Source organism: Gobius niger, assembly GCF_951799975.1.
Source record: "Gobius niger genome assembly, chromosome: 14".
Classification (NCBI taxonomy): domain Eukaryota; kingdom Metazoa; phylum Chordata; class Actinopteri; order Gobiiformes; family Gobiidae; genus Gobius; species Gobius niger.
In genome coordinates this window covers 4,826,255-4,843,644 of record NC_136865.1, presented here as the reverse complement: position 1 = coordinate 4,843,644, position 17,390 = coordinate 4,826,255, and the positions used below count along the sequence as shown (strand labels likewise).

The 17,390-nt window shown below is 43.4% G+C and overlaps 1 protein-coding gene across 1 annotated transcript; it reads left to right on the top strand.

Moving 5' to 3' along the window:
• On the top strand, positions 1–2,386 carry hoxa1a (homeobox A1a; the record flags this gene model as incomplete). Its single annotated transcript, XM_079571418.1, has 2 exons — positions 1–595; positions 1,296–2,386. The coding sequence occupies 2 exons, from the start codon at positions 1–3 to the stop codon at positions 1,676–1,678; spliced, it is 978 nt and encodes a 325-aa protein (XP_079427544.1). The 3' UTR covers positions 1,679–2,386.
• Positions 2,387–17,390: the final 15,004 nt, after the last annotated feature.

Below are 17,390 nucleotides of genomic sequence, written 5' to 3'. Positions count from 1 at the left end.
ATGAGCGGCTTCCTAGACTACTCTGTGGTGAGCGGGGAATCCGCTTCGTGCTCGGTCCGGGCCTTCCACTCAGAGCACGGGATTACGAGTTTCCAGTCCTGCGCCGTGAGCGTCAACACCTGCGGGGCGGATGAGCGCTTCATGGCCAGCCGGGCATCACCACCGGACGGGATCCCTACGGCAGCTGCTGGCCCCCAGGCGGGATCTTACCAGCCTCTGGGAGTCAGCTACGGGGCGTGCGCCTCTGGCTACGCGCCGCAGACTTTTTACAACCACTACGCGCTGAACCAGGAAGTGGACGGGTTCCCACAGTGTGGCCCTTTACTTTACTCGGGGAACATCTCTTCCTCTGTAGTAGCTCAGCATCGCCAGAGTTACACCACGGCAGCGGGCACCGCGCCCCTGGGTCAGCTTCAGTACGCGCACACGGCCTACGGAGGCGGGCACGAGCAGGGCGCGTTCCCTGGTTGTGCCAATCCGCTGTCACCGCTCCACGCCGCGCACCTGGACACGTGCTGCTCACCGCTGTCCGAGAGCGCAGCCTCCGCTCAGACATTTGACTGGATGAAAGTGAAGAGGAACCCGCCCAAGACAGGTGCGTGCAGGAGGGAGGGAGGGGTCAGAGGTCAAACAACTCTTCAGGGCTAAGTTAAGGATGTTGGTGAAACTGTTTTGTATACTGCGTATGTGCCATGGCATTGGACCATAAATAAATCAGCATAATGTGAGGAGAATATGACCTGGCACACTCTCCTCTGAGGTTAAATTCCATGCGTAAAAGTCGTTCAAGTTGTTCTCATAACTTCCCTGAGTGAAGGGGCTTAAACTGTTACGATTTATCTGTTGCTTTGAACTGGGCTCACTGGTGTTTTGCAGAGAGAACAGAGAGAATACGAACCGTTTCTGATAGATAGTGTCCCACTTATACGTTTAATTTGTTTTTTATCAGTGGTATCTGAATATTACTTCGGATTAATTTCTGCAGCAGGTCCTCCATGTCATGTTTTGTTGTAGCTAAGTGCACATTTATGCCCATTAAAGGCGTCTCGATGTTCCCTCTCATCAGTCATGATGACCTTTTGACCCCACAGTGGGATCATGCATAAGTAAGTGAGTCAGTGCAGAAAAGATTTACGTATCTGTCAGCATGAAAACTGTATTTATTTTGAGTTTTGATCTGAAAGAAAGCCTGACTGATAATCACTGGCAACTTTTTTTTGTTTAAGTTGTGCGTCTTTACGCACAACTGTCCGTTGTCACATGTACCATGACTGACTCTGACTTATTGCGCACAGGGAGGTCCGGGGAGTACGGTTACGGAGGCCAACCCAACACCGTGCGCACTAACTTCACCACCAAACAACTGACTGAGCTGGAGAAGGAGTTCCACTTTAATAAGTACCTGACCCGAGCGCGGCGCGTGGAGATCGCCGCAGCTCTCCAGCTGAATGAGACTCAGGTGAAAATATGGTTCCAGAACCGGAGGATGAAGCAGAAAAAGCGGGAGAAAGAGGGGCTTCTCCCCGCCAAACCCTCCTCCTCTGGTGACCTGCCGGAGAGCGGCCAGGACAAACTGGACGATGGTGCGTCAGAGAAGTCTCTGTCCGCGCCCTCTACGCCGTCACCGACATCCTCCACGGGATCCTCCGCTGGAGCTGACCCCTACTCCTCCAACTGACCCTGCACCTGACCGTGGCCACACGCCACAGTTTGGGACAAAATACAGGCCACTCTGTCGGACCAAGCGCCACACATGGGGTGTATCCAAAATGTGACAATTTAGTTTCCAGTGTGAGGCCTATAGTCCATTTATATTGTAAAGTATCATTATCATTATCATTATTAAGACACTTTATTGTTGTTCCAATCACCTTTAAGGAAAGCCTCTAAGTTCAAACTGACCTTTTATATTATTAACCAATCAAAAGCTTGAGGCGCGCGAGGATGACTGTCCGGTGCTGTATATTCTGTGGTTACTGATTTGAACCCTCTTTACTCGGTACTTGTTGTCTGTTGTTGTCGCATTTACAAACCCCCCACACGGCAGATAACTGAAGACTGTGCATTTCTACTCCGGGTCTGTGCCCAACTTTCTTGTGAGCCGCACATAATCAGTGCCGCGCAAATACCTCATACATGCCAAAGATGTTGCACTGGGTGTCGTCATGTCACGTGGGCATCACCCAATCAATGAGGCGGCCTTGTTTACCGCTCCGTGTCACGTGTGTGTCTGTGTGTCGAGACGGCGAGACTGTGCGTAACGCGCAGAGCCGTGTATGTCCAAAGCTTTAACTGTGAACTATTTATTCCTACCAAATGTTTGTCCAAAGAGACGTCTACGGGTCAATCATGTGTCATTAAAGTGCGTTTAACTCTGTATCTCTGAGAGTCCCCTCAATGTATGCGTCCCCGCGCGCTGCCGGTCCCCGGGGCGTCGCGGAGGAGGATGTCATTTGCGATGACAACCTTATCGAGCCAGGAGCTTATTGAGGCGACCGGGAAAAAAAAGGAAGGAGAAGCAAACTGTATCGACTGAAAACATCGAGGTGAAGGTATTGACAAAGATGAGCCCCCACTGGCCCCCGGGGGCCCCTGTCAGCGCACGTCCCCGGGCCCTCCGCTTACACAGAGGTCTCGTGTTTATCCGACCGCCGCGCGCAAACTGACAACGTGGAAGTCGATCAAACAAAGGAGAGACAACGGAGCCAAAGCACTTTCTTTTTAGGTCATGGTTTTTTGATCAGTCGTATTTTTTTTATTGATATTTTATCAAGTATGAACAATAATAATAATAATAATAATGATAATAATAATAATAATAATAATAATAATAATAATAATAATAATAATAATAATAATAATAATAATAATAAAAAGAATAAATAATAGGTCTAAAGTAATGCTATGACTTTCTTTGCTCTGTGGTGGGACTTATAGTTTGGACATAGGAATTTAAACTGAGCCACAGTTATGCAGCTATCACACAGTATTTGTACTTGTACTTCAGTAATATTATTTAGAAGTGACACTACTCTGATTTGAGCAAAACGTTTAATTTCCGCCACGAATAAATGTGAAATGAACGCCTTAATGTTCACAAATTATAATGAACAAATAAGAATCCAAACTCCTCCAGACAATTCTAACGGCGCGCTCTTAAGAAACGCCCAAATGTCTACGTTATTGTCGTATATGTCTACGTAAATATTTGGGCTACTCTGTAAATGTGCATTCCTCGTGAACGTTCTAGTAAAATGGGAGATACATTTTTCATACTACTGGCTTTCTTTTATTTATCTATTTTTACGGACATACTTGTCGCCAAACCGAAGCTCCAACCTAAACGCACGGCGTCCTCCACTGTTCCAACGTGCCCGCCGTGACGCGGGGGCTGTTTTAATTCCTGGAGTGCACGGTGCGAGTCCTTCTCTCCTTTAAAGGTTCAGCGGGACTTGAACGCGCCATGATTAATGAGTCACGTTCACCTTTTTTTGCGCCGGGATCCACCTGCAACGCTGCCATCACTTCAGACAGAGTCCCCCGCATTCTCCCCCTGTGCACAGCCGCCCCGGGGAGGAACAGGACAGGCAGGCGAGGGGCCATAGGGGGTATGGGGAGTTGTTACATTTGGAGAGTATGAAGCATTTCTTCAAAGTTTATACCGTTTACGAGCTTCTCTGATGTCGAGCGTCACAGATATTTACCCAAGAAAGAGCAACGTGACTTTGAAATGATTTGACTCGAAGTGGCCCGAATAATCACTCAAGTAAAGAGGAAAGTTGCTTGGAAAACACGGTGCGTAAAAGTCCCATTTACGCTTTAGTCGTTTTAGTCAAGTGAAAATTCCCAAAGAATATTCCAAAAACAAATCAAAGGAATACATTTCAACCTGAAATAAAATGTATTGAATTGAAGGTTAAATTATCACGATGCTTTGGACACTTGATTTACGCAGCGAAACGAGTATGCAAAAGTAAAAGCTACTCCAAGAAGTACAATCACTTCAAAGGGTTGCTAAGGTCAAATCTAATGCTTTATAAGTGAAAGTAGTAAAGTAAAATCTACAAATGTGTGCGATCATTTATTCAAAAAAACGCAAAGTCCGTTATTAATTCAACTACACACCGTTAAAAGCCGTATCCAACTTCATTTTACGCACCAACATCTCATATCAAACACTCCAAAAATATATAATAACTGTTATGTTTCCACGGAGAAAAGAGCAAAAACATGGATAGACTTGTATTTGGAGGCGCAGATGTTGCTGATGATGATGATGATGATGGTGACCCGAAGCCGGCCTTTACGCGCACGGGGTCGAGGTGAGTCCACTGTTTCTGGGTAAACACGCGGGCCTGGAGGGTGGAGCCGTGGAGCTGAGGGCCAAACATGAACTTTACATCCGCCCCACAACACACACATGCACACACGCACACGCACACACGCGATGGCCTTCTCTGACCAGCGATATTTACGGAAAAAATAATGGCACAGAGCCTCGGGCGCGCTGGCGTGTGCAGGTTTACGTCGTCAACTGTGTCCTTTTTTTGTTATCAATTAAAACAAGGTCAGCCCAGTTTGGCCTGTAATCCTCATGAATGTAGATGTTTATTGTTTTGTTTTTTATTATTTGGTACATGCTTTTTAAAAACAAATGCTGATTTTAATATTATTTTGTTCTTCTTCTTTTGTCTTATATTTATCCAGGAAAGTCCCTTCTTCATTCCCGGGAAAGTCATGGCCCCAGAGAGGACATTGTACATGTTTTATGTCATGCTATTTTATTTATTTATTGTAGTAGTATGTCCGGCGAAGAAACTCAGGATTACAGCCCGCGTTCCTTGTGTAGGTACAGGGAGCAAGACTTAGTAATTACACATGTAAGTACAGGTCATTTTCACATTATAGTGCAAGTTTTAATAAAGTGGGTAACACTTTATTATACACTACCCTTGATACATTGTACTAAATTTAGTGCAATGTAATGGGCTTTGTAACAATGTGTAACAACTTGTACCTATGGGTTAGATACACAATGGAATAATATGTATTTGTAGTTTATAGGTACATGTACAATGTAATAAGACATAATTCTAACTCTAGCCCTAGCCCTAAGCTCTAACCCTAAGGGTCTCATGTCCTATTACATTATATACTTACAAAGTACGAATACAAGTTATTCCATTATATTGTATCCAACCCATGGGTACAAGTTATTACAGATTGTTAAAAAGCCCATTACATTGTTCTAAATTTAGTTAGGTATTATGTATCAAGGTAGTGTAAAATAAAGTGATACCATAAAGGGCAACGAAGCTGTACACCTTTGGCAGTCATACTGTAGATGCGCCAGCTTTATAAAGTCTCATAAATTGAGCAAAAAACGCATAACTAACGTGCACCATGCCTTATATGTAACTCAGCACGGGCTGTAATTTAATCGCCACGTACACCTTTGTTACACTTTGTAGACCAGTAGATTTTGCACTTACGTGTGTAAATACTTTCTTATTACCTGGCTGTGATCTAGTGTTACTTAATTTTCTTACATTATTGAAAAAGAAATACAAAATCTAGAATGAAGACGAAATGTATTGAAACGAGTCAGAAACATCAACATGTAAAATAATGTGGATCAAAAGCCCAACAAAACTACTCAAATTTGAATCTTATGCTCAATTTGACTTTTTTTTAGTGCTGGGATGGGAATCAAACCAGGGGCACTGTGGCTGTGAGGCGCGCGGCGTTACTCACTGACTGCGCCACCCTTGTATTTTTCTTCCTCTGTAACGTGACCAAACTTGAAACCACGCTCGTTTTTTTCTTCATAATTAAACACTAACAATATGTTTATAGTAGCGGTGGTGAGTGCGGGTCGTATCCAGGTCAGAAGTCGTGCGTAAAACGCCTTTTGGATGATAAACGACACAAGTTCCAAGCCTAAAAAAAAAAAAGCGCACGGCTCATTAGAAACGTCAGTAGTTTTTCTAAAGACTGGAGGTCACGCACGGGTCACGCGGCTAGTTGTCACACCAGCGGCCGCGCGCGCGCTCCTCTCACACGGGCGCGCGCACAGGCCAACGTGTGCGTTCGTTCATTCATTCCTTCATTCCGCAAACCGCTCTGGTTGTGTCTGCGCGGAAGCCGAGGCCCGCGGTGCCAGGTTAAAAGACCCGCGTGCCGTGATGTTTGGAGAGGTTAGGGCGCGCGCACGAGGGGAGGCAGATGTTCCGAGCCGTTCCCCGGGAATGCGGGGCTTTTTGTAAGAAACATCTCATTTGGCACAACCTTCTCCTCGTGCCAAACGCCGCGCGCTCGAAACAGATGGAAGCGAGCGAGACATTTAAACACACATTACCTCGCCAGATTTCCTTTAAATATTAGACAGGCGACCACGAGCGACTTGATGTGGCAAATATTAATTCATTATCAAAGGGGGAATAGTATATTTGGTGGATTTTTTCCAGTGAGGTCAAATGACTGTCCCTGACTCACTGTGGTAGAAATGGCACGCTACAGAACACTCTTCCCTCAAAGGCACCATAAGATTATTATTAATATTATTACTGCGTGTTCACAGTGATCTGAGCCAGTTCAAGGCATTTTTCTTTTTTGTCCGTGTTTGTGATGGGCCAAAACATTACATTTCAAAGTGCTTTAGCTTCAAACATGATATGCGCTTCAAAACAGGTATGCGTTTTGTAAAAAAAATAAAAATAATAATAATAATAATAATAATTTTGACAAACAATGAATACATTTAAACAAAACAAAAAAAATCTTGTATATATGATGAAACAATGGTTAGAATTAAGGAGTCTCAAAGATAAAACCATAATAAATCAAAATTAATAATATGTCCCCTGTACCTTTTTGTTGCAAATACAGATGTTGCGAAAAAAGCCAGCGCCGACCGAGTGTCCGACAAGAAAAGTCAGTAAGAAGGTTCTAGGACTTTCATTCGGGTACATTGGAGTGATCCTCCATATCGAGTCCGTCTCTTTCTTTACCAAAGCTTCAACTACCTCGATCTGATCACTTTCGGCGCTCAGACTGCCTCCGCTACAGATCTTTAGTTGCTTATAGCTGGCAGCTGCATCAAGTGGAAATCAGCAGAGCTCCTGAGAAACTCTCTTTGTGTGTGATTTATGGCATAGTTGTACACTCATATGCAACAATGTGATAGGCACAGTTTCACCTATTTTACTCCCCTTCCCCTATACAGTGCCCCCAACAATTTTACATTTATCCCTCCCTACCCTAACCCTAGTACCCCCCACTGTACAAGTACTGAAATATACCTTACATCACTTCTTAAAGGCCAATTCAGAAATAGTAATACATACATAGCCTGATATAACTGTGTCATTTAGCAATCGAGACTAAATACATAAAAATGGGACGAATGTACATCTTGTCAAAGGTAATGTTGGAGTTGTTCAAGCAGATGTTTCCAACAGTTGTAATATTTTTGGCTCATGCTCCATGAATACGTGCTGCAGAAAGCTTTAGCCGCCCAATTTCTCTGTCTGAAGCAAGAAGCTCCCTCACACTCAGAGCTTCTGTTGTTTTCCAGCGACATCATATCTTTAAACAGAGATTGTTAACTGTTAAATTCATGCTCAAAGTGTCATTTAGCAAAAGCAACCGTAGCAAGTCCCAATATGTTGGACAGAGTTCTATAGCGACATTCTCCCCGACATCAGTTTAGTTCAGGACAATCCCATACCACATGGTGCTCACAGTATGGGGTCTTCTCTGAGCTTCATTTGATGTAATTCCCTGGGATGTAGCTCAAATCTGTGTTTACATTTATAATGGATCATCCGGGATGGTGAGACGAGAAGGGAATATTAAAGCAGATTTTATTCCGATCCCACAGAGAGTTCTCCTTCAAATCCATTTTCCAGAGCTGCTCCACAGGCAGATGTTTATGTGATGATTCCACAACAGCTCTTCAAAGGTTTGAAACGATACCAACGTCGGCTCCAGACAAACTCATGCGCCAGTTTCACCGATTCGTTCATCATTTAGGTGCCGCACGACGACATTATTTAGACCAGTGGTTCTCACCTGGGGACCTCAAACCCAAACCCTGGCGACACTAGAAGGTCAAATCTTCTAAGGTGGTGCTTGGAAGGCGGGATCAGGTGGTGATCAGTGTGAAAAGCTTAAGAACCCACTGCTCTACGGGATTTCCATGATGAGGATCTGACCAGTCGCACCGGTGCAGCCATGTAAAATATTTAGTCGCATTCAGAACTCACTCTGGAGCTTGTTAGCACCGACATGGTTGAACCTACCAATATACATCACTCCAACGACGCTCATTCACTTTCACTCACTTTTACTATGCACAAAAAACAAAACAATAGTAAGGTCCATAGTGATCAATCTCCCTCTACAGAACTACAAACTGTATATGAAAAGTAGGCCGTGGACAATATGAATGCGTGGTCACGATACCTCTTTTAGAGCTCCGACGGCCCCAGAATACACGGAACAGGGCCGTACTTTGTCAAACCAGGTCTATTTTTTACCACAAGTTCCCAATGTTTACCAATGCACAAAGACGCTATAAATAAAGTGAAGTGTCTCAGGAGGCTGCGGTTTTCCGATGATCATTTATGAGCAAATATATTCATGTATTTAGATATAGGTTTGTATCTAGAACACGACGACAGAGGTTGTGTCTGCGAAGGTTTTTGATTTGTGATAAACTCATTGATATGAATTGAAATTAAAGCTGTTTTAGGACAGGGGCCAGCTTTGGATAACCCTGTGAGTCACTTTAAAGCGATACTTGATGCGGTGGATTACGTTTACTGTTTTGTTCCCTAATTTGACCTAATTTCAGCTATTGTGCACTGGGGAAGTACATACAGAAGCTATAGCCACTTTTTATATTAGACTGAAAAATAAAGAGAAATCCCCCATCTAAATTCTATAGATGTTGTAGAATTTCAAATGATTCATGTACAAAGTTAAACATCAATTACTTTGAAATGATTTCGAAAAGACGTTTAATGGAAGAGAAGGGAGGTGCATTAAATAAGTTCTGCCTTTTTGAGCCTGTATTATTTGACTTAAGTTGTATTATCAGAGTTATGATTATGTACATAACATGTTTGAAATAAAGAATCAAACAAAAATTCCATTGTTGTAACTGAGAACCGTCAAAAAAGTAGATTTATTAGAATTTTTTTTTTTTTTTAGCTCAAATTACTGTCATTACTGACAATCCACACAAAACCAAAAAAGTCCAACATCTTCTCTGTCAGGGCATATGAACTAAGATCTTTTACGTAAAAAGGTCCAAAAGTGCCGACAATATGAATAAAAAACATGTTGGCCACGAAAAAGGACTCTGTGTCAGAAAATAGCTCAAAACGTCAGCTTTGTGAATCCAGTCACTTCCAAATAATGATCAAATACAATATTTCAGTCAACCAATCAATGGTTTTGTACAGCCCAATATCACAACAGCAGTTGCCTCACAGGGCTTCACCGAACATCAAGGCAGTAAAACAGAACAGTAAACTAATCGATGTAAAGTTCAGACAAATTAAGCATTCGGGCAAACATAAAGTCCAAACAAGTGTCAGCAGCAGGTGGTGACGAGCCGCATGGGTGTCCCCTGTCCTCAAACCAAAAAACCCAGAGGGAGAAAAAAGAAACCTCGGGGAGAACAACAGAAGGAGAGATCCACTCCAGATGGAAGTCCCTCAGCAGACGGGCCATGATCAAAGAACGTCCAGTCCTTGTTGGAGCTTCAGTTCTTCTTGTCCAATCCCTGTAGGCGGGGTTCCTCCGTTCGATCGAGACAGGCTTCTTTCAAAATCTTTTGCTCTAACATAGCTCTACTGGCCCCTGCCCTCCCCCCTACATTCTGGCTTCATCAAATTCCTGAAGGTTAAATGCAGGTTAAATGGCTCCAGTTTGATTTGTATCCTTCTCTATATTAATCTAAATGTTTGCCGACTGTGTTCAACATGTTCGAAACCAAAGGAATATGTATCCGAAGTCTTTGCGGAGCTACTTGGAAAGGTCCTGGAGAGTTGGATCTTCTTGTCCGTGTGCATGAGTTCTCCAACGTTTCACGCACCTCAGACAAACACTTTGCTTCCAAGTTCCACCAGGTCAAGCTCAAGATCAAATCAGTGCTAAAACCGTGTCCAAACTAGAGAAAACACCGAACCTAAATGCCTCACTAGAGCCTAAGCACCACCACCGTTAAAGCCATCAGTCAGCGTCATTCATCTCCGCTGCCATACAGTACATCAAGCCCAGCCCTTCATTTGCTTAATAGATGGCGGGGTCAGAGCTCGGGGGCCGTTCCTCCTCCCATCAGTGTTCATTTGAGGTGAGAGCCGGTCACGATTAAGGCCACGGTTCCCCCCCCCCCCCCCCCCCCACACACACACACACAATCCATCTCCCAGCCAGGCCCGAAAAACGTTGTCGTCATACACAGAGGCCAAACCACTTGAGCTGGCAGGGTTAAGACGAATTTGTCAGCTGTCTGCGGAGGTGTGAACGGTGGAAAACCCCGTCTGTACTGTAGCCTCGGGGCGCAGGCGGTTTGCATGCGCGCAAAGGGAGAATGCGGTCCGGCATGCAAACTCAACAGGGAAATGTGACAACGAGGTAAATCATCCGAATCCGATGACTATACCAGGGACTGGGTTTGAAGGATTGATACCGACAGGCCGTGCATTAGAGAAAACTGAGAATGTTTAGTTCATGTGGACTTCTGTCTGTTCTGCTGCTCAAATGGTGGAAATGTAAAAGATCTGTCAGCATGGCATTCGTAATTTCACAGAACATTAATATGGAGAAGAAAAACAGTAACACATAAGCTCTTAATTGGTATTTATAAGGCAGATATTCCTTATTTTGCATGACCTTATTCAACATCTTTATGGCTACTAACTAACACTTTCCCACATCACTTCAGAATGGGGAACATAAGCTACGATAACTTGATAAAGAGGTAATTGGAAATAAATGGGACGGTGTATCATTTGCTTTTTTGCTTAAAGGGGGGCTATTATGCTTTTTTCAATCACATAGCACCAGTCTATATCACACTACAATGATGATCACACCTTCTGTTGGTCTGTAAATGCAGTAAACTAGAATAACTGCCTTGTATAAAATTGCTCTCTCAAAATGGCTGTAGCGAATGTCTTGAAATAGGCCTCTGTCTCTTTAAGAACCTCTGACTCTTTCCGACATCAGTGGGGAGGGGGTTCTGCTGAGGAGCAGTGGTTGGTTACTCGGCTGGTGACGAAAGCTCGGAGGCGTCTCCAGGAGGTGGGGGCGTTCCTAGGAGGACTCAGGCAAAGCTATCCCTAAAATGGCCGCCATCAGAGTTTTTACAGATTACTCCAAAATACGTGAATGTGCCAAGGCAACACTTCAGGCATGTTTTTAATAAGGGAATGACATAATAACATGATGGAAAGCTTGAAAAAGTCGATTTTGCATAATACCCCCCCTTTAAGAGTTGTCCTTGTTTATCGAGAGATAACGAATGGGCAACAGTTTTTATAGTATTAACCTGTTTGACGACAAGTTTGCCAAACCCCTTGGTCACGGAGCTAGGGTTAGGTTTATGCCGAATTTCCACCAGAGGAATTACAGCGCGTAACTTTTTTCCACTCTCACCTAATTTATCATGATATTTACACTAGCATTGTTGTACACGCCTCGTATTGAAGTGAGGCTGCGGGTTCTAATTTGGATGTGAATACTCGGCAAACTCGTTTCAAAGGAAACATCCGATGCCCTGTCAGAATAAGTTTTCTGCTCATTTTTCGACGTAAACAACGCGCCCTGCCTCCTTGTGTTTGTTATGGACGGTGAAAAGTTGATTGTGGAGGTGAAGTACAAAGACAATGTCACGGGTATGCAGCATGGCGCTCAGTCACCACAAGTTTAGGTTACGGCTGTAAGTGCATAGCAGAGACAGAGGAAATACGCACTAATGAAAATGTGCACGTATGCTGCGCCGCGTACCTCACATTAGGAACGGCAAATATGATCTGAGTTGTGTTTCACTCACACAGATCTTACACATAGTTTTAGAAATTAGGAGGTCTTGGCTTTCAAATGAGGTATCACACTGGCATATCGGCTATAAGCTCTCCTGTCAATACGCAACGATATAGTTAATGTTCAACAGGGTTCTAGTTTTGGTCTGATAAACTGTAATTAAGAATTAATAAATGTGAGTGTGAGTTTGGAGCTAGATGTTGAAAAAGGTCGTGCAAAACAAGGACTAGTAATCGCTTTATAATTACCAATAAAGAGCCAATTAGAATTAAAATAAAGTGTCACAGAGATAAACAATAGTTGTGATTGTAAGCAGGCAATTTGGTAGTGAAAAACCTGGTATTGCACATCGGCACCCCAAAAAAACTTAACTGGAGCTAAAATAAATCTATTCTGAACCATAATTAACACATACAGTACCACCAAAATGTACACTGACCCCAGTTGAAAACAATGGCCGGCAGGGTTCTTGTGTTTTCAGATCAAGTCCCTGAAACAAACAACTTTTTTGATTGTCTGAAATGTTTTTATACTGGACAGTTACCGAGGAACATTTGTCATCCTGTGATATATTGAATAGCTTCAAGAGCTGAACTGACAAATAACTTAATGTCATTGTAGGAACAGGGTTCAACACATGATGTGAGGCATTTATGTTTGCGTCAACACTTCCTCTTAAAGTGATGATTGACGTTATCTCTCTTTCTGCAATCTTGAAGACTATCACTTTAACATTCCAAAACATACACAGAATTAGAAGAAGATGAAGTGGTGATTTGCTTTGGGCCACGATTGCGAAGTTTGGCCCCTGGTCCTTTGTCTGCTTGGGGATTTTTGTGGCAAAATGAGAATCGTATTTTGCCACTTTTTCTCCCTGGGCCTAAGCTTTAGCTTGACATGTGCTGGAAGAGTGAGTAATGAGAAGAATGTCCAGACATACAAAGATGTTTTTAAAAAGATACATCTACATAGATGTATCTAGTGTTTTGAAATGCTGCTCATAGGATGTACTGCATCAGCTGACTGAGGTCCAGCCCCTGTGGTGCATGTGACCACTGAATGCAGTTTAAAAGCTGCATCCTGACACTTTACTCGAGTACTGCCCTGACGATGGCCTAATGCGGCTGAAACATGTATGCAATGTTTTAATCTAATGGCTATGCTGCAATAAAGGCCTTTTACCAATACTTTTCTTTGAGTGCCTCAGTTTTGTATCTTTTTAAAGTCAAATGCTGATCCCTGCACTGAAGAGCACCAAAGGAAGATCTTTCGAAAGAACCAGTATATCCAAGCAGCACTCCTGCGTGTTTTAGTTTGCTTGAATACAAATATGTTTATGTTTCACTGAGGGTGTTGGGAGAGTTTCTTTTCCACATTATCCACAATTCTACAAGTTTCCACAGTGGTTCCCCTGTTAGAGACAGGAAGACATGTCCACAGCTTCCTCACCTGTCTGTATCACAGGCACACCTGGCTCCACCCTCAAGACACACCCAACACACCGAAAAAATACTTTCCACACCCTTATACCAAGACACACAAGGAGAACATAGCAGAGACTATAGGAAATAAAATAGTGTTTCGAGGTTAAGGTGATATTTAGAGACAAGAAGATATTTGACAACTAGTTTAGTCTTTACCTGACTAAATGTTTGCAGACTGTGTTTGCAACTTAACCACTATGAGAAAAAGCATCTATAAATGTGACTTGCATAGTTTTGCCAAGACCGTGATCGAGCTTTTGTTGAAATATCCGCTTTTGGGAGCTCAACTTTGTCCTGGACTCGAACCTGGGACACGTTACCACCAAACCACAATAAAGATTGAGATGGAAAGAGTTATATCTCTTGGCTGAACATTTTAAATCAGGTTCCAGATGGTCATATTCGAGAAGTATCCGCGCGCTCGAACTGATTTCCTGCAGGCACGTTCACAACAGCCCCGCCGAATGTCTGAGATGAAGTTGTGAAAGTAGTCGCCGCGGTAACTTGTAAGAGTGATGGCGCCGCTGGGTCTATAGTTGTCACCGAGCGCAAGATAAAACGCGCGCGAGGCACGGACGGGCGTTAGTCAGTCATCCGGCTATTGGCACGTCGGCGGCATTGACCACTCCCCGTCGGTGATTGGCAGCTAAAATGAATTCTCCCATCGACAGGCGCGGGGCCCGGCGTGCCGATAACGGCGCGGCGGGGATTGACAGCATGATGGAGGGAGAGGTGGAGCGCCGAGGCTCGTAGAGGTGACACGGCGGGGCTGGGTGATGTCTGGAGTGCACCGCAGCTGGAAGAGGGTGACGGGGTTTGGAGATGACTCCGCTCAGGGCGGTGCTTCATTTACGGCGACGGTCAGGTCTTTAGAGGGGCTGGTGCGGTTAAACCAGACCAGTGTGGCATCACAAAAAAAGTCTTTTATCTTTAGAGCCCAGTTTTAATTGGTCCAGAGGCAGCATTGAAGGAAGTGACTTGGTTGGTTCAGCTCAAATAAACGATTTTTTTTATCCCCATTTTTGTACAATTAAAATAGTTTCCCCTGCTTTTTCTATTTATTTGCTCAGTGTTTTCCCCACTTTGCCACAAATATTTTTTTTCATTTTCCCAATTTGTTTCCCACCAAAAAAAATAGCAAAAAGATAAATTTTTATTACTGAGATTTTCCACAAATTTTTGCCCCATTTTTTTTTTAAAGGAACAGGCCTCCATTTTTACATACTGAGATATGTTCTTACCTGAGCTTAGACGAGTTGATACGTACCTGTCTTTGTGCGTGCCCTCAGTCACGCACAAAAACCAAAGATGTTGTTAGCATTTGGCCTCTCCTTATGCATTCCTATAGCTCCAAACAGGTGTGAAGCTGGAAGCCACCACGCTCTTCCACGAGCACAAAGACCAGACAGGTACACATCAACTCGTCTAAGCTCAGGTAAGAACATATCTCAGAATGGAAAAACTGTGGCCTGTTCCTTTAAAGACACATTTTCCGGCTGTGTAGTTTTATACATGTAAATGCAGTCGGCTAAATAAATCCATTACACATCTAGTCAACTGTATATTTATATTATTGTATTCAATATTGTTCAATAAATAACTGCTAAACAATAAGTTTTTGGGCTCAATATTTATCGTCTGTAAATTTATTCACCTTTTTTTTGGCAAAACTTGAAGCCGAAACAAATTGCGTTACATTATATTTCATGTTTATTGCAGCTTATGTGATTTGATCATGCACTTTTAGAACACGGGTTTACTGTCATGTTTGTGTCGAGAATCGAGAGTATCTAGTATCTTTAGAGTCAACGAAAACCGACTTGGATTATTGCCAAAGAAAGGCCTTTGTCAGAGTATTTGCTTGATGAGAAGTTACTGATTCTGTCCGTAGTGATAGTGCCGCCGATCCCTGTCCAGCCTCACACATCAAACAGAACTGGAGGGTTGTGGAGACTGTCTCTGTCCACTCTCTCTGTGTTGTTTGACCAGTCCATCCTGCTCCGCAGCCTCCCGACCCTCCTTAGATCTCTGACATCTGAGCTGTCCGGCACAATGACCTCTGACAAACTGGAAACTCAGCCGATCTCCGCACGCAGGAGAGAGACACCAAAGGGTGTGAGCGAGCGCTGATAAGGAGGAAGCCTCTCGATGGAATGTGCATCTTGAATGTTCAGAGTTACAGGCAAAAGAAGAAGAAAAGAAAACCTCCAAGGCACGTTTTGTGCTGCAGAAAGAGGAAATGAAGAGGTCCAAAGGGCCTCACATTATGGTAATTTAGCAACAACCATTCCTAATGACATTTCTGCAAGTCCAATGTACACCGATACAATTTGGAACAAGCTGAAAGAAAAGCAGTAATTGGTAATTGTAAAAGTGTGGTCTTTGAAAGCACGGAGGAGCGTCCAGGATTACAACATGCTAAGTAATCAGAGCAGAAGCTTTACATGATGACAAGAGCCTCGTCTGCTAATTTATAGGGTTTTACGGGCTGACGACCTCTAGGGGGCGCAAGAGTGAGACAGACAGGTGGAAGAGATAGTGCGACGAGGAAGAAGCTGGTTGTGTTTTGAACAGTTCTTGTGCACATCATACACACACATTCATCATGGGAAAGAAAGCGATTGATGACTTTTCTAGTAAGGGTTAAAGTACTTTTGATTTCTTTATCCAGGCATGTTACTGCTGTGTTACTGCTGTGGTACTGCTGTGGTACTGCTGTTCCATGTACCATCTTTCTGTGTAAATATCTCACGTTACAGTGCTGTTTATTCAGGTGCACTCAATAGTCTGCACAGTACTGGATATTTAGACTGAAAATCAAGGACAAAATAAATACAGATTTTTTTCAGTGTTAAAGAATACACGCAGCTAAGCCACATGTGCGTGAGATAGTTTTCTATTTTAAGCAGTCAGGCAATCTTTACCTGCGCCCGTATTTACGCTACGCTTCAACTAAATTAGAATCAAGTTCTACTTTGGGCGCATATACGCAGCAATGTTGGGCATTTTACCACTGCAAATACAGGAACACGGTATGAAGTGTCCATCGCGTGGAAGACGTGAGAAGTATGTGTGTTCGTGATGGACGATGAGTGTCCGGCACAGCTAGGCTAGCAAAGCAGGGGTCGCCGATATATGGGGATATATTATAGATAACTGTATTACTCACCCATTTTAGAGGTGAACATATTTGCGTAGTCTGTGTAAATTGGCGCTTTGAAAATACGCGCCGCGTACGTCACTGCCTGTCACTGCCTCTGGTGTAAATTCGGGGTTATGCTTTTTGCAAGTATTTGGTAATAGTGTCACGTCTTCATCACTGTCTTACACTTTGTTGGTTAGAAATTGCAATAATGATCTGAAACAGCGAGAGCAAAATATCAAATAGTTTCACTTTCTGATATTCACATAATTTCCCTATAAGCCCCTCCCCAGACCCCTCCTCTCGCTCCCCTTCGCTGCGCAGCTGTTTCAACAAAGAAAAGAAAAAAAGTTGTGAAACTATGGCGAATGTTTTTACTTTGTGATGAAAGGATAAAGCTTAGCAAGAGATTGAGAGGTGAGGAAAGCATTTCCTGGATATCTAAGGCCTCAGGAGGAGCTTTTTGGGAGCTGATAAGACCAGCCACCGCATAGGGAAGACTCAAAGATTATGAATGGGTGGAAACACAACTCCCGGTACGGTTACGTATACGTACATTTTGAACGTAACTCTGTCTTCTTCCATAATGGAGCTTTGATCTGTATTCCCTGAATGTTGCTGCATAATGACTGGACTCCGTAATTGTCCTCTGCATTGTCAAAGTCCATAATCCATCATGGCACCAAAGTGTGTTCATCACGGCGCCA